General features: G+C 40.1%; 1 protein-coding gene across 2 annotated transcripts in view; it reads left to right on the top strand.

Moving 5' to 3' along the window:
- Positions 1–26,475, top strand: part of acvr2ab (activin A receptor type 2Ab) — a 79,885-nt gene that overhangs the window by 26,838 nt on the left and 26,572 nt on the right. For both annotated transcript variants that reach the window (XM_057818159.1, XM_057818150.1), the window contains exons 2-4: positions 11,497–11,704; positions 17,685–17,818; positions 21,768–21,922. In XM_057818159.1, the coding sequence (XP_057674142.1) occupies positions 11,497–11,704; positions 17,685–17,818; positions 21,768–21,922 (497 nt within the window). The remainder of the gene's footprint in view (positions 1–11,496; positions 11,705–17,684; positions 17,819–21,767; positions 21,923–26,475) is intronic.

Here is a 26,475-nt window from a genome sequence, read left to right as displayed (position 1 = left end):
ATAACATTTGACCGCAGCCTTTTTTTTTCCCTCCTGGCGCTCACTACACTCTGTCTCTATGTTGTGTGATGACATGTGAACACCAAGCAGCTATCGCTATTGGCCTGCATCAGACCAATGAGAACGGGCCAATAGCTACTCCTGACCAATGACAAGGCCGCTATTTCAAAATAGAAATCCCGTCAATTAAAATCAATGGCTGCATGCAAGATTTGCGGCCTGAAAGTTTCGAGGTGAGGAGTTAAATCGGCCAGTTTCAATACCTTGAACCTGATAAAACATTTGAAGACGAAACGTGAACGAACACAACGAGTTTGAGCCTGCAAGAGCAGGACTGCTATCCAGCGGAAGGGCGCTGGACCGGTGCAACAATCTCTGGTCAGTTCACTACGTCAACTTTACTTTGTCTTTTACTTAAAGAAATGCTGCAGTAATTTGGGAACTGTTTCCAAAGTAGGGTTGCCACCTTTCAGAAATAGAAATGAGGGAGTCCCCCCTCCTCCCGAAAAAAGGAGGCTAATAGAGAGACGGGATGCTGTGGTCAATTATTTTTACTTATAATTGTTAGCGTCCGCAAATGCGGAAACAAGGTTGGACCTCGAAGCGGACAACAAGCGGGGGATACGTACAAGGATTTAATGATTGCAAACAAAAAATAACACGCGATAGTAGAAATAACAAAAGGAGTCCGTGACAGCAGGTCGATGGAGCTCAATACTACAAACGTGAAGGTTAACTAAGACGATAGGCAGCAAGCCAAAAAGCCAAAATAAAAACACTCAAATACCTGCACAGGGTAGAGGTTACAAACGAGTCAGCACAGTAACAGAAAAAACCCAATGCAGGGGCGTAACAAGCAAATGTAGCGAGACTATAGTGCGAGATGTCAAATGGCGATCAGCAAAGCAAATATCTCGGCAGCCTTCTCTGAGCTCACCCGTGCTTAAATGCTGCGTTGATGAGCCTGCATTGGATTCAGGTGCGATGTCAGGAACGCCGCCACTAACAGCCCAGCAACAAAACACAATCTAACCAGCAGCAGAATGTGACAATAATTTCATGAAAGTTGCAGTGTTTGGCCTTTAAAGCGTTTAAAAAAGTTTACTCAGTTCATTCAGAGATTATTATTATGAACTTATTGTTACTTTCTTACTGTTGGGCTAGTATTATACTTTGTAATAGTCTTTTTCCTATTTTGCAAAGGTAAGCAACAGCCTGACAAAGCCTTGATAGCAAATATTTCACATCCAATTATGTAGCTCTTTGGGGGGAAAATAAATAAATAAATAAATAAATTATATACATATATATATATACATATATATATATATATATATATATAATATACACACAGTGGTACCTCTACATACGATCGCTTCGACACACGAACTTTTCGACATCCGACGTAAAATTTGACTCGCCATTTGTTTCTACATCCGACGACATGCTCGAAATACGACGACAATGGCAGCACCGCAGACGAATGCACGGCGGATTTTCTTGTGTGACAAATCAACACTGGTTTCAGAAAAGGTTGGTACAGGTGGTGAAACAAGGAAAAAGTTGATGCTTACCTTCTAAATGAAGATGCAAATGACAGAAAAATATGAGCGTAGGGTGGGCATCCGTGAAATGGCTCAACAATACATCTCCACGGTCCTCCGCCGACCATCGTTCGCCAGTCTTTATAAGTTAAGCTGACAATTCTTATTGTGGTAACATCTCCAGAGAAATCGCCAACTTCCCCACGTTTTTATCATTTATTTCACAACTTATTCAAAACAAAAACACCTTCTGTCTGCCGCAATTGACGGTGTTCTCAAGAAAACATTCAAAGTGAAAGTGAAACTCAAGCTCACCGGTCTGTCTCCGGCACGTCAGCCCCGCGGTGCGTTCAGGGTCAGCAAAAAACATCCGCCACATTAGAACCCGATTCGTTACATTAATACAGGAATTATTATTATTATTATTATTATTCCGATTTTGATTTATAATTTATTTGTTTTGCTATGTGTAATTGCCATTTGTAATAGTACCAGCAGTATTTTTTAAGGATTTAGTGAAGGTTTTTGGGCTGTGGAACGAATTAATGGAATTATAATGTATTCCTATGGGAAAATCCTGCTCGACATACGACCATTTCGATTTACAAACAAGGTCCTGGAACGGATTAACTTCGTATGTAGAAGTACCACTGTATATATATATATATATATATATGTATATATATATATATATATAAATGGGGTGGTATCGGTATGGTATCGGTATCGGGGCCAAAAAATGGTATCGGTGCAACACTAATAACTAGTATTCAAAATGTTATATTTTTCTGGATTACAAAACTTAATCTGTTTGTGCGTGAGTCCCGTCTCCTTCAGAGAGAATTTAATAGTGCAAATGAATATTAATGACACGTAATTTATCGCGTTCTGAAAAACTATTGTTGGCAATTTTTGATAAGTTATAGTAATTACTGTGACAGGCCTAATTCCAGGTGTAATCAGATACTTGTTGCATGATGTCTTATCCAGATTATTATTGAAATTGAACATAGGCATTTCCTGTCCTTGTACAGCAAAGAGTCTCGCTGTTTACATTCCATAATGAATGCAGTCAGAGAAAAGAACAATGTCACCTATTTTCTCAGAGTACATATTGGTTTGCTGGGTGAGCAAGTAAACAAGAACTAAACCTTGTACATTGTTTATAAAAATCAACTTGGACAATTACTCGGATAAAGCCTCGAGATGGAGAATTGAAAGAGGCACCTGTTAAAATCCTATTTTATTGAGGTCAATAAAATCTTAGTATTGAGTCAACTGGAAATCAAACGTTGTGCTTCATGGTTCATGTGAACTCTCGCTAAACTGGATCCACAATCATCTAAAAAGGCATACACACTCGTAGGTATAAATCTTGTGTTTGATGGCTTCCGTGTTGTGCTTCCCTCCCACCTGCTCTGATCTTCTCTCATTGGCCATTTGATAAGGACAAATGGCCTGTGCTGCAGGCAGGTTATACAGCACCATCACTGCAAATTTAATATACACTTCAGCTATAAAGCCCAAGTGACACTTAAAACACCCTTCAAATGATTCCAAGCAATTTAAGATGGGGGGGGGGGGGGGTCTATACAAGGTCTTTCTCATTTACTCAAACAGATAAAGAGGCATTTTGAATAGCTCATCTTCAAAAGAACGTTTGGAATGTGGTGGCAATTTGCAACTCATGACGCACAAGTGAAACAGGGATGTGTGCTCTCCTCCCAAACTGCTGTATTTCATGGTAAGGAATACAGGCTCTTCTCTGACCTGTCCAGTGTACTGCCCATCAGCGCTTATTGAAGTCGAGACCAATGGGCATTTGTCGCTGCAGCATACCAGCGAGGATTAAAGGGATTGAATTCAGTCGCTGAGTATGGTGCTTTTTAATGCCCCCTCTCACCATGGCTATGGAAAGAGTGTAGCCTTTGTAACTACGTAGCCCACCCAGCCATGTCACGACACCATCTGATCTCCTTCAAGGCTGAACCATTCGTTTGGTTGCTGTAAAGTTGGGGTTGGTGAGTGATTTATTATAATGGTGGACTGTCTCTGGTGCTTGATACCTGTTGTTGGCAGACATCCATTATTGACATTAAAACTCACCAGATGCTAGCCTGTAGCAGTTTTTTTGTCATTGTTCTATAGGGGAGGGAGTAGATTTAATCGCAGTTTCATCATCCTAATGTTATGTCGTCATCTTCCTCTTCCAGTCAGCGATCCTTATGATCAAATTTCAATTTATTTGCATTGTAGCAGTTCCAGTGTCCATTTGCCAGAAGTTGGGCGATGTATGATATATATGTTTCCTTCCTGAGCCATAACTCTCAGACATAAATCTTTTTCTTTCCCGTAACCTTTCTTTTGCACGAATATTCTTAACTGTCACAATCTTGAGCCCACGAAGGTACAAAACATGGAAGCTAAATGAGACTAAATATTTCCCCTCAAAAATATGCTTTGTTTGTGCCCAGGAAAATAGTTTTTTCTTTTGTTGTATGGGCTGTTTGTCGGATAACGTCAAATAATGCTTCAACCTACACTGGCCAGACATAAGGCCAAGACGTTTACTTACTGTTATGAGTAGGGCTGCAGCTATCGAATATTTTAGTAATCAAGTATTCGACTGAAAATTCTCTCGAGTAATCGTATAAAACATTATACTTTTTTAGGTAAACAGCATATACATATGAACATACACATAAATATACTTGCGAAAACATTTGACCTAATATTGAACTATTTTCAGACAATGTCTTCATTTTCAATGTACAGTACATCGTTGAAAACAACTAAAAATGGCATCTCAGATGTGACTAGAAAAAAAAATCACGCTTTCACTCAAAAACCTTCTAGATCTTACAAAAAACATCTTATTTCTTACCTACCACATAGTCATGCACGATAATGCATTTTTCAACCGATACCGATAATGTCAAACCGATAATTCTATGAAAAGATTTATGTAAAATTTTAAAGTACATACACAAGAGAAAATATTACTGTGCACAAATATAATTTATTGCTCTTTTTTCAACATCAAATGTGAACAACTAGTAAATTCAACATCTAAATAACGACAGATTGTATGACATTGTGTAATGGTAAACTTTTGGCAACAATTACTTACAGAGAAAAAGACCTAGGTTGCACAAAAATGTCTCTGAAAGTAAGCCATTCCTAACATATATAGCATTACTACACTGCAAAAACACACCTCCTTAAAACTAGTCAGTTTTAAGTGTGAATCGATAGGAAATAAGTGAAATTATCTGCCAGCGCTTCAAGTGTATTTCACTCAGATTTCTTGGAAGAAAAATAGCTAGCTGAAAATAAGCTTAACAGCCTTATTTTAAGCAATAAATTATTATACTTAATCCTAAAAAAACGTGTTTGTCAGAAATGTTCTTTATTCAAGAATAAGTATGGTTCAAAACATTATTTGAAAGCAGTTTTTAAATTGAGGAGCGTTAATGAATGCTAATAAGTTTTGATTATCTACTGTGACTGTAACTGAGCAGACAAATAAGTTAAATAATTTGAAAAGTGATTGCTAATGTTATATGCTTTGGTGCACACTGGAAATGATTAACTCAAAAGAGGGAGATGTCATGTATCCATTGTACAGCAGCTTGTTTACATTTGCGGCACTCACGACACTTGCTTTATGGCAGCTCAGCTGATACACGGCAGTATTATTAGGCCGGAGTTGTAGCTCACATCCCCATGCGTGTGCCTGAGTTTTGTTAAGCCGAAAATAACGGCAGCATGGATGAATTTATTCTTGTTGGAAAAAAAAAAAATCTCCTCCCGCCTGTGCCCTTCAGTCCGTCTGGCCGCCAAATAGGCACCCGCGCCAGGCCTCTGTCTGACTCGATGAGTGGAACTGGACTGGCGGCGGCAGCTACGTTCGTAACGGATATCCGCCCGCCCCGGCCGGCTCGCAGCGGCATATTCGGGGCCTGGCTCTGCTCCGGACGGAGGCGCACAGCGTGGGGGAACACTGGAGAAACACGCCCCGCCTAGGGCGAGGCGGTGGCGGCGGCTTCCAAGGACTGGCCAGAGCGGCAGACTCCGTCTGAAGACTGCTATTTGTCGACTATCGGTTTCGTGCCGGTGTTTAGCATTAGATGGAGTTTACCACCCGCTTTGGGCTGAATGAGGACGCTTTTTTCCCCTTCGTGAAACTTATGCAGTGCATGTTTCGCAGATGGCGAGAGCCTCGGGGTTTTTTTTTTTTTTTACGCTAATCCAGCCACGCCAGTGACCGCTGCCATTATCTCAAACTGCTTCTGTTGTGTAACTCCCTCCTCCCTCAGGGGCTTCAGAGAGGGGAGGGGTTGAGGTGCAGAAATAGACAAAACTGCTTCGGTTGCGCACATTTGGAGGCTAAATCAAGTATATAATTATCGGACTACATTATTGGTTGATTTTTTTTTTTTATCTGGATTATCTGTGTGACATCATAATGGCCATTATCGGCCGATAAATATCGGTAACCGATATTATCGTGTATCTTTATTAAACGTTACATTAGCAAAGTACAGCAACGTTGATCTTATTTATTTGCGCTTAGAAATCTACTGTTCTAAGATGGCAGCTATTAACTAACGCCGGCGAGTTTGTCATTACGCATCTAATTCTATATACATGTGCCAACGCCGTCAAGCCTGTCGTTTCGCAATAGTTCCATATACATGTGATATCTATGAGATGTATCAGACACTGCCACCTTAGCATCAAGCGGGCGTACAGTAGTTTGTAGCAATGTCGGCATAGTTTGTAGTGGCTGTCGGCTGAAGTCAGATATTATTACTTCCTTCTCTACGCAGGTGAGGTCAGCATGTTGCCCCGCACTCAGCCTTGAAAAGTAGTCCAGGCAAAACGTGATGCTTACAGCTGGCAAAATTAAACGATTCCCCGTGGCGAATAAAATTACTGGGATCAATTTTTACACTCGAGTATTGACCACCTCAATCTCAGCCATCGATTATTTATAGCAGGGGCCTGCAACCTATGACACGTGTGTCTGCACTGGCACATGGAGGGTTAACCAGTGACATGCTAGCGCATGGCCAAAAAAAAAAAAAAAAAAAAAGCGCCTTTTTACCTGAAATTAAGACATTTTCAGTTGCACGCCCTGTTATTTAGGGGCTTTACCTCTGCCTATAGCAGGGGTGGGCAAACCGGTCCTCGAGGGCCGCAGTGGGTCCTGGTCTTTGTTCCAACTGATTCAGCACAGACAGTTTAACCAGTGAGGTTTCAGTGGAAACAAGAAGCACCTGACAGCAATCAACTGATTGCACTTGTAAGAAACCAGATTGGTGAAAGGCTGTCCTCATGATGGGTATGAACAAATACCTGCACCCACTGTGGCCCTTTGTGGAATAGTTTGCCCACCCCTGGCCTATAGCATTATATGCGAGCAATAATGGATTTTGAGCACACCTCCAGCGCTTCCTCAATTTCTCGATTCCTGCGCTCGTTGTTTTTTTTCTCTGCGCGCTCAATTCAGCACATGCTGCTAACATGTCACGAAGCCAATCAATCAGAGAGCTGGCGGAAGTACACTGTGTTACCAATCTGCACTTATTGGTAATTGCGGTGCTTTCAACTCCGCACTGAAGTATGGAGTGGACCGGCGATTAACGTGGCTCGTTGCTTACTTCGGAGAGGTGGGGATGTGTATAAAAACACAGTGAAGCGTTGGATGGCGTTTTGCTGGAGACTTTTATTTTAAAAAAACAAAGACCAGCGGAGGACACAGCCTCTTTTCACAGCGCTTTCCGCGCAACGATCTCTCAACACCTTGCTTCGCTCCCTCTTCTTCTACGCTTAACTAGTAAGCCGGTCATACTGTAGGGGACTGCGGCCCCTTGGGGATTCCGGTAACAACTGGTTGGCTTGTTACTTCCGCTAGCTCTGTCTGTTTGTGCGTTGTCTCGAGAGTGTTGTGTGTCGCACAAGTGTCAAATGCCACTACGCGACAAAACATGAACATTCATGGAAAACAGGGCCAGGGATCGCATTAAGGTAGGCATCTTTTATATTTGTAATATAAAATCTAAAATTGTGCATATAATTCACTGTTTAAGTTGCTAGTGAACAAGACCTAATGTAAGAGTCGGCATTTCTGACTTTGATGGTTAAAATAGCTCCATCTGTAAGAATCACACCTGTTCCCCTTTTCCTGCTGGGGTGTGTGTGTGTGTGTGTGTGTGGGGGGGGGGGGATATGTTTACATAAGATGATGCTACAGTACAGCTAATATTACTGTTGTACTTATTTTCAAGTTTTGATATTTTCTACAATATGCATTTATTTTTTAGTTAATTGATAAAGAAGGATGGTAGTTATACAAATTCAATGTATGTCCATGTTTTTTTCTTTGGAGTAAAATTACAGCTCTTTTGGATATAAAAATTCAGATGTGCATCATTAATCGTGGTGTGGCACACTGATCGAAGAGAAAATTTGAAAGTGGCACTCCACACTAAAAAGGTTACTGACCCCTGATTTATAGGGATGTCACAAATCCCGTCACGTAATCGGAAATCGGGCTGATCACGCCATTTTTCAGAGGATGGGAATCTGGTGACAAGGACTGGGATTTTAATGAAAGAAATATATTTGTTTTTCGGCTTCATGCTCATACAGGGCCACAGCCTCTAACCTTCCCTCCTGCTAAGCAGTGCGACAAAACTATCCAGTGCAGCTGAGTTTAGTACATAAAATTAACGATGATTGACAGGTTTCTCGCTTTGATCTTACCATAGAATCTTCGGTAGCTCTACGATCAAAGGCACAAATGTGTTAATCATCATTAAACTTGCAGCCTAGTCGTAAGTGTGCTGTTGCAACTCAGCATAACCCTGGCAAGAGCCTACAGAGGCTTCAGTATGTCCAAAACACCGCTGCCAGGGTCCTGATGAGTGTGCGTAAACATGAGCACATCACCCCCATCCTCCGCACCCTACACTGGCTCCCTGTTCACCTCCGTATTGAATTCAAAATCCTCCTTCACACCCATCACTGTCTACACGGTGTAGCCCCCACCTACCTCACCGAACTCCTCACATCACATACTTCAGACAGAACCCGGTCAGGCCAACAGCACCGTCTACTCCCGCCCAGGACTCGGCTCAAGACTATGGGCGACAGGGCCTTTACAGCCGCTGCTCCCCGTCTGTGGAACGCCCTCCCAGACCATCTCAGAGCCCCGCAGACGGTGGATGGATTTAAAAAAGGACTAAAAACTCACCTTTTTAAAAAAAGCTTATTCTAGCTAATTTTATTTGACTGTTTTACTTTTATCTGATTGGTATCTGATTTTATCTGTGCTTGTGTCTGTTTTGCTTTTACTGTTTTATTCTTAGTCTTTTGCATTTTATTTATTATTTTCTTTTTTTGCCAATGTGCACTTTGAGATTTGTTTTTCAAATGTAAAGTGCGTTACAAATAAAATGCATTATTATTATTATTATTATAACTCATTCCGTAAGTGAGAGGCGGTTCTCGAGAGTGTGCGTCAAAGCGTGTGTGAATTTGAGTGGACTCGTTCAATTAAGCATTTAATAAAGACAAACATTTTTCTAAGTTATTCTTGTTTAAAAATAATTCACATTATGAAGGCGGAATGGTGGAACAGTGGTTCGCACGTCAACTTCATAGTTCTGGGGTCTTGGGTTCCTGTTCTTGTTTAAAAATAATTCACATTATGAAGGCGGAATGGTGGAACAGTGGTTCGCACGTCAACTTCATAGTTCTGGGGTCTTGGGTTCCTGTTCTTGTTTAAAAATAATTCACATTATGAAGGCGGAATGGTGGAACAGTGGTTCGCACGTCAACCTCATAGTTCTGGGGTCTTGGGTTCCTGGCCTTCCTATGTGGAGTTTGCATTTTTTTCCTGTGCCTGTGTGGGTTTTTTCCAGGTTCCTGACACATCCGAAAAAAACGTGCTTGGTATGCTGATTAGACACTTCAAATTGTCCGTAGGTGTGAGTGTGTTCATGAATGATTGAGTCAACTTGTGTGTCTATATTTGCCCTGTGACTGACTGGCAACCTGTTTAGGGTGTACCCCGCCTTTTGCCTGGAGTTAGCTGTGATAGGCTTCAGCACCCCTGCGACCCTCGTAAGGATAAGCGGTTTAGAAGACGAATAAATTATATGAACGTTATGGGGAGTGATTGAAAGTATGGCGTTAAATGTAATGCAATGAAAAATGTGGGTGCGCCTACATTTTGTGCTGGTGCACCTGAAGAAAAAAGTTTGGCTCACCATTGTGTAACATAGTGTAGGCTACACTAGATTACTGTATGTTGTCAGTTATCACTGCATCCCTAATTGTGTTTGTGCCCTTCAGCACATTTGTTTACTTTGCGCAACAAACTGCACAACGACTGGCATGCAAAGAGTTTTGCCAGAAGACCCAGTTTAGTTTGCCCACGCCAAGCATGCCACTCCCTTTATTTTTAGACAAGTTTTATCTCCAGATCGTCAGCTCAAAAACCTAATCCTATAGACCCTACTCACATGACATCACAGCCACGCCCCCGCGCCATGTTGTCCGTATACTCGTCATGTTAATGCATTAGCGCTTCGTAAATTCCTCCTATTATGGCGTGTTTTTCTGCTCGTTAACATTAATAATCAAAATGGTGAGGTCGTGTGTGGCGGTCGGTTGCAAAAACAGAGAAAATAGACGGAGAGACTTGAAGTTTTACCGTATTCCGAGAGACCCGGAGAGGAGACCGAGATTGACTGCTGCAATTCGATGAGAAAACTGGGCTCCAAACGACTACCACAGATTATGTAGTAGTCATTTTATATCTGGTAAGATGCATTTAATATATATTTAGAGGGTTTTGGGCTGACAACCACAGTCAAGATCATTGCTAGGCTAATCGCCGACAACATACACTCAGACGTTGTGAATGAACTACCTGAAAATATATAATTATAAGGGGATAATCAGACAGTTGTCATACAATTAATTTACAATTTCATTATTGAGGTCAAAAGCCAAAAAATAAATTCAACTAGGGACAATCTGGAGTAGTGCTATCGCACTTCATATTTATTACATATTATATATGTATGTAGTGAGAGTGCTATCGCTAAACCATATAAACATTAAAAGCCCTAGCTCCATTGACAAATGACATGAAATACTGAATGAATGAATAGGTTAGGGTTAGGGTTAGGTTAGGCTCACCTTCCCGAGCACACGATAGATTCCTGCTGAATTTTCGTGGACGAGGACCTGTTTCACCCAACCAGCAACGAAGTATTTATAAGCCTCCAAGCTCTTAAAGTTTTTCAAACTTTCTTGAGAATAGGCTGATTTTGTGTGGACAAGATAGTTGTAAATATCAGGGTAGCTAGCAGATGTCAGGCAAAGACGGCGAAGACAGCGGGTCGAAAAACATAAATTTAGGCATCAAATATGGATCTGGCGAATGGATAAACTGAAGCTTTTCCACATAATGCCTTTTATGCAACGCATCCAATGAGTTAACAGCGTCAGATAACACCGGGGCTTCCATGAATTGCTCTATAACTTGCACGACTAATTGAAAACAATGAGAATAAGTCTTAAAAAATACGGACAATATGGCGGCCGGATACAGCGACACGTCATTTTGTGACGTAGGTGAGTAGGGTCTATACTGGTGAAACTCTTTATATACAAAGATCACCTTGTTTCCTTTTAATATTGTTGAAGGCTATTATAGAACGCAGTTGTTTTCGATATTCATGAGATGCTCTTGTAAACCTTGTTTTGCACAGGGCTGAATTAAGTAAGGCATAGACAAGGAATCACTGAAGAGCGAAGGGTTGCGTTAATAATTGAATTTGGTGGCCTGTTGCCTTGTTAATGTGTAAAAGAATTTATATTTGTATAAAAATGCTAATGAGATTTGCACTTCTGTTGTTTACATCCATGGCAGGTGCAATCCTGGGACGCTCAGAGACTCAGGAGTGCAGCTACTACAACTCCAGCTGGGAGAAGGAACGTACCAACCGCAGTGGCACTGAACCATGCTATGGTGACAAGGACAAGAGGCGGCACTGCTTTGCCACATGGAAGAATATTTCTGGCACTGTGGAGATAGTCAAGCAGGGCTGCTGGTTGGATGACATCAACTGCTATGACAGGTATGCTTAGGGAAATTACGCAAAAGCAGAGACGTACATAATCATTTGGAGAGCAATTTACTGGGATGTACCTGACCAATTATTCTGTCCTATAGAATTATAATTAGCATTGACTGTTGTGTCGTTCTCATCAGTAATTATGTTCATGTTAGTGTTCTTACAAGAAGGCACTGCCCCCTGGCGCTGGTGGCATTCTCTTCACATTCATGTTGTGCATACGTCCGTTAAAGAGCATACGACACCAGAAAAAAAGTCTTAAATGGCATTATTATGTGAATTAGAATCATATTTTGAGACGATTCGACCATATACAACAATTTAGCAAAGCGCAGATGACGAGAAATTAGTCTTTTAATCTGCCGGTTAGCCACGCCTACAATTATAGGGCTTTAGCGTCCCCAACAGGTGGATGACGTCAGCGGTAGACTAGGCTCATTGGTTTTACTATTCAGCCCATTGAGGGGGAATTGTTCAGAACGAGGAAAATGAGACGAAGAGAGCTGCAAAATGTCATTGTTTCAGTCTCTCTACTCCCAATATTTTTACAGGATATTCTTTTTATCTAAGTATTTTCCCCAATAGCTATATAAATGGCTTGAGAAGGACCAGTCAGCCCGTCGAGGGGGAACTATTCACAATGAGGAAAACGCGACGAAGAGAGCGGCAAAATGTCATTGTTTCTGTCTCTTTACTTCAATATTTTTACAGGATATTCTTTTTATCCAAGTATTTTTCCCCAATAGCTATATAAATGGCTTGAGAAGGACCAGTCAGCCCGTCGAGGGGGAACTATTCACAATGAGGAAAACGCGACGAAGAGAGCGGCAAAATGTCATTGTTTCTGTCTCTTTACTTCAATATTTTTACAGGATATTCTTTTTACCCAAGTACTTTCCCCAATTGCTAAATAAATGGCATGGTCATGACAAATAACTTGTGCTAAATGGAATATAAAATAATAAAAATCCATTTATTCAAGACGACATGGCAAAATTACTCCATAATGGTCAAAACAGTCGACTTTACCTTTACTGTCACACCTGCCGAACGATATTTTATGACACCTAAATCGGACATATGTCATTTCCCTTCCCCGGCTTCGGAGAATGTAAACAGACCAGAAGGAGTGACAGCTAGCCGACATGCTAACCCGAACCGAGGGATGTTTCAAAGTCTTCGAAGTGGAAAATCACACATAACTAGCCTGGATTATTTGACATGACGACCCGGTTGTCGAGTTTCTTTGCGGATCGGCAAACCGCCCGGCGGAGAGCAATTTACAGTTCGTTCCCTGGAGGAGGGTGGCTGGAATTGTTGTGTAGCTAACGTGCTAACAGCTAACTGCTAATTAGCGTGAGGATAGCTTTTTACATGCCTATCAATGATCAAACGTAAGTAGTCCTTTATTTAAAGGAATTTTATAGTGTTTACTTTGTAATCACTGTATTCGTATTTGGCATAATACAAAACAAGATGTTTACTCACTTCCTTGTAAGTCCAATGGTCCCACAGTAAATATCCACGGTGAATGGGAACCTTTTGAAACTCCAAAAAGGCGCATACGCCTCTCCCGCATACAGAATGATTTTTCTGCAGCCGTTTGGCTGGCGTGATGCAAAAAATAAAAGTATTAATCCGCAAAATCAGCTGAATCCTTCGTCCTCATACACAACAGTACACTGTAGCGTGAAGAGGACGTCTTCTACCGTACACGTCACAGCGCCCTCCTCCTCAATGCGAGACCGAAGCCGGAAGTCACTCATTTTCCTGGCGCGGGATTCAAAAAACTAAATAAATATAGCGATCGCTTCCACACACATCCAAGCGGTCCATATCATTCAGGAGCATAAAATACCACGTGTATTATGAAATAAACATGCTTTTTCGTGTCACAAGCACTTTAAAGGTGTCTAGGCGGCACCCGTGCCTTGCATTTCTTTCCGCTACTAGCGTCTGTCATAAAGTTATGAGGGAAAATCATCGTTTTTGAACATTTACGAATCGTAATCGAATTGTAACGTGTCGAATCACGTTGCATCTAATAATCGATTTATTGGAACACCCCTTAATAATCATATGAATGAAAAATAGTTTCTATCATGTCTTGGTCGGACACTGATTAACAACCTTTATGCCCTCCTGGAATTGGTGACAAAAAAATGAATGAACTCGAGAACGTGAGACTTCAAATGCTCTCAAAGGCCAAAGTGTTTTTTTTAATGTGTTAAATTTGGTATCAAGCCTGATAATCGTATTGAAGTCCACAGCCTGTGCCATTATACCACATTAGTACATTAGCTTGGCTCATGGGCCTTCCACCTTCCAGGTTTGTACATGTTCACTTATGCTAGCAGTGGTCAAGTTTGTTTGCTTAGTTTTTCTAATTTTCCCTTCTAACAAAGCTAACATCCTTATGTCAAAGTCCATGTTCATGAATCTTCAAATCCTGGTTTGTATTACCATTTAACATGTACATTTATCCGCCATTTAAAGTATAGGCCCATACATCGAAAATATGACTGCTAAATGAGCATACTCAACAACATTTACCAGAATTAAACTCACCTAGGCTCAAAAATACACTTATTATTTTCTATATCTTCTTCTGGTTCTTCCTTGCGTCTTCATCTGCTGCTGCTTCTTCTTTGGCAACATTAGTAATCGGTGGCCATCTTGGGAAGGGCGGCAAGCATTGCTTCTTTTAAAGCAGCATTTGTAACTAGCGGCCATCTAGGGAAGGGCAACCGGCGGTTGGAAACTAATTCTCGAACAGTGCATATTGTGCAGCATTGACTCGCTATTGGCCAATATCGATGCCTGCATTTTAATGCTGTATCAGGGCCCCTTCTGATACTAGTATAGATTACGGTGCAACATAGTTCAGATGAAAAGGTAAATAATGTAAAGAGCTCTCCTATCATTTGTACTGTACTGAAATTATTTGCTGTTTCCTGGTGGCTGCCAAGTCAGTATAGATTTGGAACCCTAGCTGAGACGGCGCCGTCTTGCATCCCTGGAGAGTCCAGAGCAAGTCTAGGGTGGCTGCCACTTCCTCTGACTTTTATCTGATGGCTGTGAGTGTGTGAAAGAAGGAATGAGCGTTATTGTACAGTAACTATATAGACTCGAGTGTATTTTAGAACAGTGCTCTATTGTGTTGAAGAAAGGGAATGGAAAGTGTGTGTTGACATGTCTAAGGGCTTACCCACAGAAATCTGTCGTATTCAGCCTACTTGACAGCAAAGGTTTTGGCTGTTTGGCTAAACCTCTCCTCCTAATACGCTATTGCCCAGCACAATTGGACATGCACATAATGAACACGGGTGCAGTGGTAAATTACTCAGCCCCTCCAGGAATTGTCCAGCATCTTGTGTGATATTGCAGGGATGAAAAAGGTGAACTGCTGTGGAGCGGGGATTTACGTTAAACAGAATGCAGCGCTGTATAATGAAGTGACGCATAAATGAGCCGGAGCGTGAATGCTTAAATAGCACTATGAGGGACTGAAAAGGATATCTATACCAACCGTGGCATAGTTGGAATTCTTAGTGTGAGGATGCAGTAAGTGCATTAATATGTTTGAAAATGAACCTTGTGGAGAAGTGATTTTAGCTATGTGTGTTATTATTAGAATAACAACTATGTACATTAGTAACATTAGATCAAGCTTCACATGATCGCTCTTGTAAACTTGCAGAAACCAGCAAATTGATTAATGAAAGAAACCTCACAGGTTTCCACTGGTGTCAACAATAATCGATGCGGCGATGCATCCCGATGCAGGGCATGGACGATTCGATTCGATGTGGGCAACAAGCCGAATCGATTCAGCGCATTTTAAAATATGTAAGACTAATAGCCTAGATCTTGAGCCCGAACTCGACCCGAATTTCGGGCCCAAAATGTCAATGATTTACGTTCGGGTCGGGTCGGGCCTGACTTCTCACTCGCTTTTTAAAAAAAATATATATATATATATTTGTATACTAAAACGATGTATGGATGTTAAACTAAGGAATATTAGTTATAAAAATAAATAAATTGGATAAAACAGAGAGAAGGCGCTTTGGTAATCCCAAACATGAGCCGCAGCAGAGCCAGTGCATTGTTTGCTCACATGAACGCCGTGGCCCCGCCCTCCTTTTAATCTTCTCCTCGCGCTTTGGCCTCTCCGCGAGTCTGCAACTGCATCCTCGTATTTCCTTTTCGAATTTCGATATAGAGCAGCAAGAGGTGAAAAGCAAACTAAAGACGGGGGGATTGAAAAGGCAAGAATCCACGAGTGGTGTGTGGAAAGGATTTAAATCGATAGTGGAAGATGCTACAGAAAACTGTGTCGGCCTTGCCGAATGCAACATATGTGGCGCTTTGCTCTCGTACGAGAGCAGAAAGACTGGCACCTTGACGCTGAGCAGGCATTTTAAAAACTGTACTGGCCTAAAAGATGATATTAGTCAAACATCGTTATTATCATTTGTTTCGAGGGCTGCACCTCTTCGTGCTAAGCAGGACATCGTGGTGTTACTTTAAATGTTATTATTTATTTTGTTTCAGTGCTCCTTAAGGCAGGTTGTTCTTTTGTGTGTTCTAACGAGAGTCATTAAAATAAAGAATGTTGTTTAAAAGTATTTTAGTTTATTTTTGTATGCTGCTGTTCCTTTCATTGTCATAGAGGCGCGTAGTGAGCAAAATATCCCACACAGAAATATATTTAACAAACCTTTCCAGCGTTATTTCGTTGTGTAAATGCATTTTTAATGATCAGAAAAATAGGTAGACTATTTAAACATTAAGAAAACTTGCGTTTTTTTCTGCCAACTCGAAGAAATTAAAATAAATGTGTATTGCATTTTGCTGAGGAAATGACGAATGAACTATCTACCTGATAGAACAGACACAAAAATATAAAAGATATAAATGTTTATTGAATATGCATCTTACAGTCTTGTTTAACTGGGAGAATTTGTTAGAAAAGACGGGCTTTAATTTGTTATCATTAGCACATGGCATCGTCACAAAAAAATGCAACCACGCATCGCATCCCCGCATTTCCTCCTCCACCTGAGTCCTCACAAATAAAACGGGCTCGGGCCTACGAATAAAACGTACATTTTCCGCGGGGGGTGGGGGGGGTTCTGGGCACGGGCCTACAAATAAAACGTAAAATTTCGGGGGGTTTTCGGGCTCGGGCATACAAATAAAAAATGAAATTTCGGGTTTTTTTCGGGCTCGGGCCTGCAAGGTAAGTTAATTACTCGGGCCGGGTCGGGCTTTAATACGCGCGGGCCGGGTCGGGTCGGGCTGGATTTTTTAGGCCTGAACTAGGCTCTAATATAAGCATGTTCAAAAGTCTTCCCTGCGCAATTCCGGTGATGCAACGGATTTGGTTTCCTCATTTGTATTATTATTCTCATGTTTAGCTGTAGAGGAAGCTACACTACATTTAAAGCAATGCAGGGGTGACGAGGAACCCAAATCAGCTTCCTCACTGGAGTAACGTCACAGACATGCGCAGTTGCAATCGAGAGAGCAGAGAGATAGGACATAACAATGGCTGAAGCGGAGAAAGAGAGAGTGCTACTGTGTTTAAAAAAAAAAGAGAAAGCCCTGGTCTCATTCAAAGCACAAATTAAATGCTGTGATGTTTTTTTTTGTTTTTTTAAATATACATATCTGAAAGTATACTATTTTCATTTGACTTCAACCAGGAGTGACACAAGAGCCAATAAAAAGTTGTTTAATGTCTGACCGCTTGTGTTGCCTCATAATTCACGAAAAATATGCTTTGCTTTAGAATTTTAATGCATGGCGATGCATTGCCGAATCGAACCGAGTCGAATCGTGACCCTCTGAATCGAATCATATTGAATCGTGGCCCTCCAAATCGTAATCGAATCAAATCGTGAGGGCAGTGCCGATGCACACCCCTACAGGTTTCTACATGTTGTTAACGCTGTATGTTTTTTTTCTTTTTTCCCAGCAATGAGTGTGTGGAAAGGAAGGAGAATCCGGATGTTTTCTTCTGCTGCTGTGAAGGCAACATGTGCAATGAGCGCTTCTTGTATGCACCTGATACACCCCCACAAAGGGACACCCAGCAATCAACAGCCTACAGTATGTTCTGTCAACACACACATGCTCATATACATACCATTAAGATTCCATGCGAGTAATTATTATTCACTAGTATTTATTTGTATTGTGCTCTTGAATATTTAGTTCCTTATCCTACTGTTTTTTTGGTTTAGGCAAATGATATTGTTTATTCTATAAACCATTACATTTTGTAAAATAACTCTGCTGGTCATAGTAGCTGGTCTGTTTTCTGCTGCCTGGACTGAAAGAAGAATCTTCAGTCAATAAGTCATAGCCATTCATGAATGGCAGATCACTTGGTGAAAAACATTCAGGTGGCTTGAAGTTCTGTTTTGAGACCCCCAATTTGGCCAAGTTTTAAAATTGTCCAATATGCATGTGTGATACATTATTGGAAAGCTGAAAATCTTTATTTATTTATTTGGGGGGGGGGGGGGGGGTGTTTTGAGCAGGAAGGCATTTTTTGACTCCTTAAAAGTAGGTCAGATTACATCAGCTAAAAATAGACATTTTTTGGCACATTTGAAAATATATTTCTCATTTTAATAAGTTTCGAGCATACTGGTACAAACACTTCAAGTAACATTTTGCAACAAAAAAATTATTTACTTAAAACTTTTTTTTTTTTTTTTGAAAAAATACTTGAAAACAACAGATTCAGGGAACCAAATGAAAACAACAACTAGATCATGAAGAGGAATTCCCCCTCCATGTAATTTCGTAGTCAGCACTGGTAAGGAACCATTTATAAAACAAGTTTTTATAAATGCAGTATAATTTGAAAATAATATGCATCAATGAATACAACCTATGCAGTACGAAATCATGACCGACTAATTATCCATGAACAAAAGTTTAAACATTCTTTTGTTGATTATATTTTCATCATCGATAACTACCGTTTTGGCCCGAATATAAGACGGTGGTTTTTGCATTGAAATAACACTGAAAAAGAGGGGGGTTGTCTTATATTCGTGGTCTAGACATTGACGACGCTAGATGGCGCCAGATATCATTGAAGCGATGTTCTGTCATGACATCTCAGCTACTCTTCAAGTTTGCATTATTTTATTGCAATGTTTTCCTTATTCATATTTGTTTCACGACTACACTGCTACTTTACAGTTAGACTTCACTTTGATGGTTAATGCAGTTATTGCAATTTAGTTGTTTTATCACAATAGATTAGTTTATTTACATTTCAAAAACCAGAAGCCATTCATTTACGAATGTGATTGCACTTTAGTTTACATATTTAAATGTTCAGATATTAAGATTTGAATGAGGCAAAATAACATGCTTTTTCTCTCAAATATATTGTTATAATCATTTGTTTCGGATGTACTGTAATTATTTTCTGTATAAAAATTAGTTTGGTGTTCAAAAAGTCTTTTTTTTTTTTCAAACTTGAGTCTTGAAAAAGAGGGGGTCGTCTTATAATCGGGGCCATCTTATATTCGGGCCAATACGGTAAATTGCATCCATACGCACGGCCTGTTTACGCTCTCCTACTTATACACAGCCCACCCTGCTTTGTAGACAAAGTACCTCGCTAACTCAGAAGCAGGGTTCGTAATAGTAATTCAGATATCAGATTATACTACACAAAGCTATGTGCTAGGGGCTGCAGCTATCAATTATTTAGGTAATCGATTAATCTATCAGTTGGTTAGTTCGAATAATAGAGTAATTGGATTGCTAACATAAAATGTGTTGCAGAATAAATATTAGGATATGTAAAACAAATAAACAAGTGTTTATGCTTGCAATGATATTTATTTTGGCTTGCTAAGATTACACTTTCAAATGAACATTCCATGCGAATACAAAATAAAATTCCTGAGTGTTTCTTCAAATTACGCAGAATTGCATTTTCTTTTCCCACCAGTAATAGATGCATTCAAATATAACTTAAAATACCTGATCTTAGCCTCAAACGATATAAAAAAAAAAGAATAAATGAGGATCTAAGTTAGGGCTGGGCGATATGGCCTAAAATAGGTGTCTCGGTAAATTGAGCAGATTTACCTCGATAACGATAAATGACGATAAAGTCGCCCAACCGGACTGTTAAATAATTTGAAAATCTGAATCAATGCGTGAAATACAAATTAACTGTTTCTCGTTGTTTTATTTACCAGATTTCAATTTAACATATTTAAACAATTGTACATGCAGTCTAAAGATTAAGCCAATGAAACATTTTAACTTTAAACATTTTATCATAGTATTAATGACACATAATGAAGCAAACACATACAGAAAAGCAATTGTGGCCATTAAACAGTCATATTGTAGGCTTCACTGTTGCATTACAATTTATGCTGAATGCTTTACCCTCATAAAAGATATCAAAGAACACCCAAAGATACAAAATAACACGACATATTAATTGCTAGATGCAGTCCGTGCACAATCCACTCATTAAGTTCAGCCGTTTCGACAAGGTTAGAGCCGCTATCCGACGCCACCACGTTCATTTGTAGCCGCTGTGAGCCGCTAGCAGTGGCCTGTGGCCTGGCTACCAGTTCAAAGCACTAAAAACACACGCTCCTGAAATGGTGAGAACCAGGGAGGAAAGCGGGTGAAAGCCTGTCTGGAGGCCGCCTAGCGTCTACTTAATGTTGGGTGAAAGTTTGGCAAACCTCCCTTAAGCCCGACTCCATCACGTTTGCTTGTAGCGCTAGCAGCTAGCATTAGCCGCTAGCGTTAGCCTACCGGGCTTCTGTTTGTTTGAGTTCCTGATAACCACGTGACCTCATACGTAACTTCATACGTAGGCACACTGACTGCTTTCTGAAAGGGGAATGAACATAGCCGGACAACACAGAGTCCAAAGCGGGATAAAAAGACTATATTTTCTTGTTTTATTAAGTTACCGAATTTACAGACTTGGTCAAAATTACGTCGGTCATCGTGAAGAATTTTGGTAACTGTAAATTTTCGGTATACCGCCCAGCTCTAATCTTAGTACAAGAAAAGTACAATTGGCTAATTTGCATAACAAAAATCCGCTATCTTAAATGCTATAAAATGAATGAGAGTCCCAAAGAGTTCCTCCATGTGCAAAAGTGAATATTCTTCTACCCCAATACAATGATAACGGCCAAAGTGACAATGACAACTGAGGTTCACTGTGGCTGACTCCGTGTGATGGAAGGACAGACACTACCAACAGGCACCACCCTGCTCCTGCAGGGGTCAGGCACAGTTCAGAGCTCTGTTATTTTTGGCTAAAGGATTAAGTGATGTCACAAGAGGGATTTGCTCGTCCTGCTGCGTGCATGTGTGTGCTTGAATTTACACTGCCCTGTAAACGTACTGGAACAGTGAGACCAGTTCCTTCATTCTTGCTGTAAATTGCTCATTTTGGTCTGACATCAAATGGAAAATGTGTGAGATAAGCATGAAAAATATTATCTTTTAATTCCAGGTTTTTAGATCTGGAGTAGATATGATATACAAATCAGCTCAGTTTTTTTCCAATCCAACTATATTCAACCCTAGCAAAAGTGTTGAGATGTGTGTTTTGTTTTCCAGATTTGTTTCATTACATTGATTATTTTACAACGAATAGTGCGGAAAGTTTGCTGAAAGTCTACATTTAGTTTCACATTTCAGTTTAATTGTGTAGTTAGATGTGCATCCTTAAAAATAATCAAAGGACTACCAGTGGGTGGAAAAATAGCAATTGTGCACCTGAAAAATTAAAATCAGTCTTGCACTAGCCATAGCCAATACAGCCACTGTAATGTCTTGATGCAAATGTAGATATTTTGATGGCAAGCTGGCATCGCTGCTCCAATATTTTAGGACAAAAGTTTATACTGCAAGCATTTAAATGATTCCCTCAGTGCAGCAGCAATTTGCGAGCAAGGTTTAATACGCACATCGAGAAAAATGTGGCTCATTGTCAAGCTTGTTAGGTTAATAAAATGTTTAATACGGTTATTCCCTTCCTTTACAGCCACATCCAACCCCTTTTCCCAGAAGCCCCAGCTCTTCAGTACTTTGCTTTACTCTTTGGTCCCTGTCATCGGACTGGCAGCTGTTGTCCTCTTCTCCTTGTGGATGTGGCGACACCACAAGTTGGCTTATCCTGCAGCCCTGGTCCCTACACATGTAAGGAAATAAAAAACACACGCACATTTGGTAGCCTTCACGATCCTGTTTTCACACCATATTCATCCCTCATTCTTAGCTCATTGTTAGTTAACCTCTAAGGCAACGGTGTCCACAGTATCTTTGATTTGGAAAGTATTTTGAACACATCTTGCTGGGGCAGCACTTTATTCTAAGTTCCCCAGCACCAGGGGAGATGAAATCCACGCAGCGCCTCCATTGTATGGATGAGAAGTCAGGGGCCTCTACATTATTGATGACACATATATAGGCAAACAAAACTAAACACTGAAATGCTCATTGCTCTACCTTGGAGAGTGGTGGTGGTGGGTGGATAGTGTGGGAGAAGGAATCAAGAGAGATATGCAGTTCTCTCAATTTGGTGGTTAAATCTGCATGGAGTCATTGTAGACTGGACTGAAATACTATTATGCCATGGAAAATACAATTCTACAAAGAAGCTTATGAAACAGTTGAATATATAATGACAGCAGAAGATTTTAAGCAAAGACTAAATTGATCACATCATGCCTTATAATAACTAGAAATACAACATAAAAGATTCATATAATCATGGGAGTGAAAGGCTGTATGTTGTTTGCCCATGCAATTTTCAAGGGCTGCAACTAATTATTATTTTTATAATCGATACGATTAATCGGATAAGTCACTTTTTTCGTTTAGCTTCACAATTTAACTTGAAGTTGTCTTAAGCATGTTGTAAGTAACAATGAAGACAAAATGGATGACCATTTACTTAAAAAACATTTTATTACCTTCTGACTTCACTGTAGTCTACAACTGTACTGTTTTAAGTACATAAAACGTGTTAAAGTTTTTAATAAAGGGTCTGAGTATAAAACATAAAAATAATTTCTCGGCACGCAAATCAGACAAAATGTTCTTTCAAATAAAAAAACCTGCTGCTGAGGTTTTTTTTCTGTGGGCAAAGGGCTGATATAAATTGTGTCATTGACTCATTCATTTTCTTTAAAACAAAAAACAACAAAATCGAATAAGGAGGAGGCAGGCTGTAATGAATCAGTTTTCTTTTTCAAACAGTTGTTCATAAATACAATCCAAATCCAATTTCAAAGCACACTCTGTTGTATGACATTTTACATATTGAGTTTGTGTTGAAAGGAGACGAAGCTGTTATATGAATGGGTTTATGTGTGTGGTTTCTTTATAAAAAAGAAATTGGGAAATTTTACTATCTAACAATGACTCAAGATCTAATATGCTTCTCCAAAACACAATACAAATGGACTCTTAAGACACTCATTACCATAATCACTAACTAACTTAGCCCTCAGTGCTAAGTAATATCGTCTCATCAACAAAGAATACAAACAATGCTTCATTTACTCACCTCTGACGGAGGCACACTGGATCTAACAACACAAAAGACAATCTAACTCTCGACACTTCGTAATATTATTGATTTAGCAACCCAACAGCAGCAGCACCATCTCTCGTTTCCCATATCTCTCGTCAATGGTCAAGGCATTGCAAATCATCGAGGCTGAAGGAACCATCCGGAAAGCCCAAGTTGTCAGCGACAGGCTCCATTGCCTCCTCCACATTCAGTCAACATACCAGTCGAACACGCTCAAATGCAACGATTAAAGAAAAATCCTACTCCTGTCGGAGCTCAGAAAGCAAGGGTGCCAGGTAAACTTCACCTGGTGTCCTAGTCACTGCGGTATCGTCGGCAACGACCTTGTGGTAATGCTCAGGCGAAAGGTGGAGCGGCCACAGACTAAGCCGAAGTTGACTACCACTACGACACACCTAAAGCAATGATCCGCAGGACGACAAGTGGACCAAGCGCGGCCTAAGTGGCGTTGGGTCGGCTTCGCTGTGGCCACCACCCTGACCTGAAGTACTGTTTGGCAAAGATCAGCAGGGCAATAGACACCATTTGCAGGTAATGCGGCTTGGGAGAAGAGACTACGGAACATGTCATCTACGATTGCCCCGCATCCACAGGCCGCCAGCGGAACCACCTCCACCAGACACTATGACGCAAGACCCCGCTTTGACGCTGGCCATGTGGGAGAAATGGATGTCCACACCCGACATACCAGATGTCTCCCAGCCCACCACCCAAAACTAAATACCCTCATCTCTCGTTGCTGAACAGCAGCAGCAGCAGCTGTGAACTCTCTCAGGGGTGGCCAAGTCCGGTCCTCGAGAGCCGCAATCCAGCTTGTTTTCCATGTCTCCCTCCTCCAACACACCTGAATCAAATTATCAGGATTGTTATCAGGGAATTGCAGAGCTTGCTGATGAGCTGATTATTTGATTCAGGTGTGTTAAAGGAGGGAGACATGGAAAACAAGCTGGATTGCGGCTCTCGAGGACCAGTGTTGGCCACCCTAATCACTGGCGCGTGCCTCATATTACACACAAACAAGGACCCAAACGGGACTGCTCAAAGCTGCCAGCAGAAATCAATTATTAGATTGGTTTTCAACTAATTTATTAATCGATTTTAATCGATTACCGTATTTTTAGGACTTTAAGTCACAGTTTTTTTCATAGTTTGGCTGGAGGTGCGACTTATACTCTGGAGCGACTTATGTGTGAAATTATTAACAAATTATTATATCATTTCACATGTTATTTTGGTGTTCTGGAGTGACATTGATGGTTTGGTAAACTTGTTAGCATGTTCTTTATGCTATTGTTTTGTAGCTAGAGGTTTATCAAGTAAATTTCCCCCCAAAATGCGATTTATACTCCAGTGCGACTTGTTTTTTTTTCTTCTTCATTGCGCATTTTGGGCTTGTGCGACTTATACTCAATATCTATACTTATAGTCCGAAAAATACGGTAATTGTTGAAGCCTTAAAATTTACACAAAGTATACTCAGAAATTAGGTCAAATTTCTTCATGGAATGCTAATCTTTTGTTCGCAGAACCCCCACCTGCTTTCTATTATATGCTTCGTATGGCAGTGGTAGAACTGTAGGATTGGCTATATTCCTGTGTAGCCTTTACTTTTAATGTATCTATATATCATTTTTGTTCTAATCTCCTGACTGAGACAGCTCTGTTACTTTGTCCGACCCATCATTTTAGTGTGCTACACAACATGTTGTTACAGTGACCAGTTTTGGCTTTTTATATAGGTTAAATGAATAGTTACAAGTTTGAAGATCTTTTGTTGTTGTACCTTTATAGTTGTGAAGGCCGCTTAATTTGATTATTATTACTGTATTTTTCGGACTACAAGTCGCAATTTTTTTTCATTGTTTGGCTGGGGGTGCGACTTTTACTCTGGAGCGACTTGTGTGTGAAATTATTAACACATTATTATATCATTTGATTTCATGTTATTTTGATTTTTTTGGAGTGACACTGATGGTTTGGTAAATTTGTTAGCATGTTCTTTATGCTATAGTTATCTGAATAACTCTTAATGGCTATGTTACGTTAACATACCGGCCACGTTCGCATTTCGTCATTCATGCATTATGTAACATTATCATACTGTACACTTATTCAGCATGTTGTTCTCTATTGTATTTTTATTTTAAATTGCCTTTCAAGATGACATATCTGTTATGTGTGTTGGATTTTATAAAGTAAATTTTCCCCTAAATGCGACTTATACTCCGGTGCGACTTATGTTTTTTTCCCCCTCTTCATTACGCATTTTTGGGCTAGTGCGACTTATACTCAGGTGCAACTTATAGTCCGAAAAATACGGTAGGTGATGCGTTGGTCCAGAACATATTGACACTATTGGATTTTTATTAATTCATATTATTTTATTCAAAGCACGAATCTTTCAAGGTGTCACCAGAAGTCAGGTTTTAGAAATGTCCTTGTTCATTTTATGTGAAAAATCATAGGTGGCGGCTATAAGCCCTAGACACTATTAAAAATACATTAAATTAAAAGTAGTTCCCTGCTTAACACAAAGTCATCAAAGTGTTATTGATCCCTCCATTTAATGCTGAACCATATCCCTTTAAGTTGCTCTTTATGCTTGTCCAAAGACATTTAACTAATTGAGGACACTTTCCTGCAGTCCGTGTCAACACATTTAAAACAGTTTGTCAAAATTATGCATAATTACTGTACGTTAATAATATATTAGCGTTTTTACCAGCATTTTATGGAACAACCTTTATCTACTCAGCAATATAGAAGCTATCCTCTTACATTACAGCCTTCGTAACATGAAAGCTATACGTAAATTTTATTGAACTTTTTTTTTTTTAAACATGCAACCTGCATTTAGCACATGGTACCTCTAACCACCTCTCTAATTAGTAGTTAAAGGAAATGTGATATGTAAAAATTTGTCATTTAACCTTTTATGGGACATTTATTTATTTGACTCATTGGCTTCCATTGATGGTGCTAGACTTCCAATCCATTTTGACTGGGAGCGACTGGCAGAGAATGATCACACAGATGTCCCAGTTTAAATTAACTGTCGTTGTCATTGCCAGGCAATGAGTTAAATTCTATATAATAATACAAAAAAAAAAAAATCTAATGAAAAACAACTTTAGAATGTTATTGGGGGCCATAC

This window comes from Corythoichthys intestinalis, chromosome 2 (genome assembly GCF_030265065.1).
Source record: "Corythoichthys intestinalis isolate RoL2023-P3 chromosome 2, ASM3026506v1, whole genome shotgun sequence".
NCBI lineage: Eukaryota > Metazoa > Chordata > Actinopteri > Syngnathiformes > Syngnathidae > Corythoichthys > Corythoichthys intestinalis.
The sequence above is the reverse complement of the archived record's forward strand: the minus strand, read 5'-3'. Positions and strand labels throughout refer to the sequence as shown.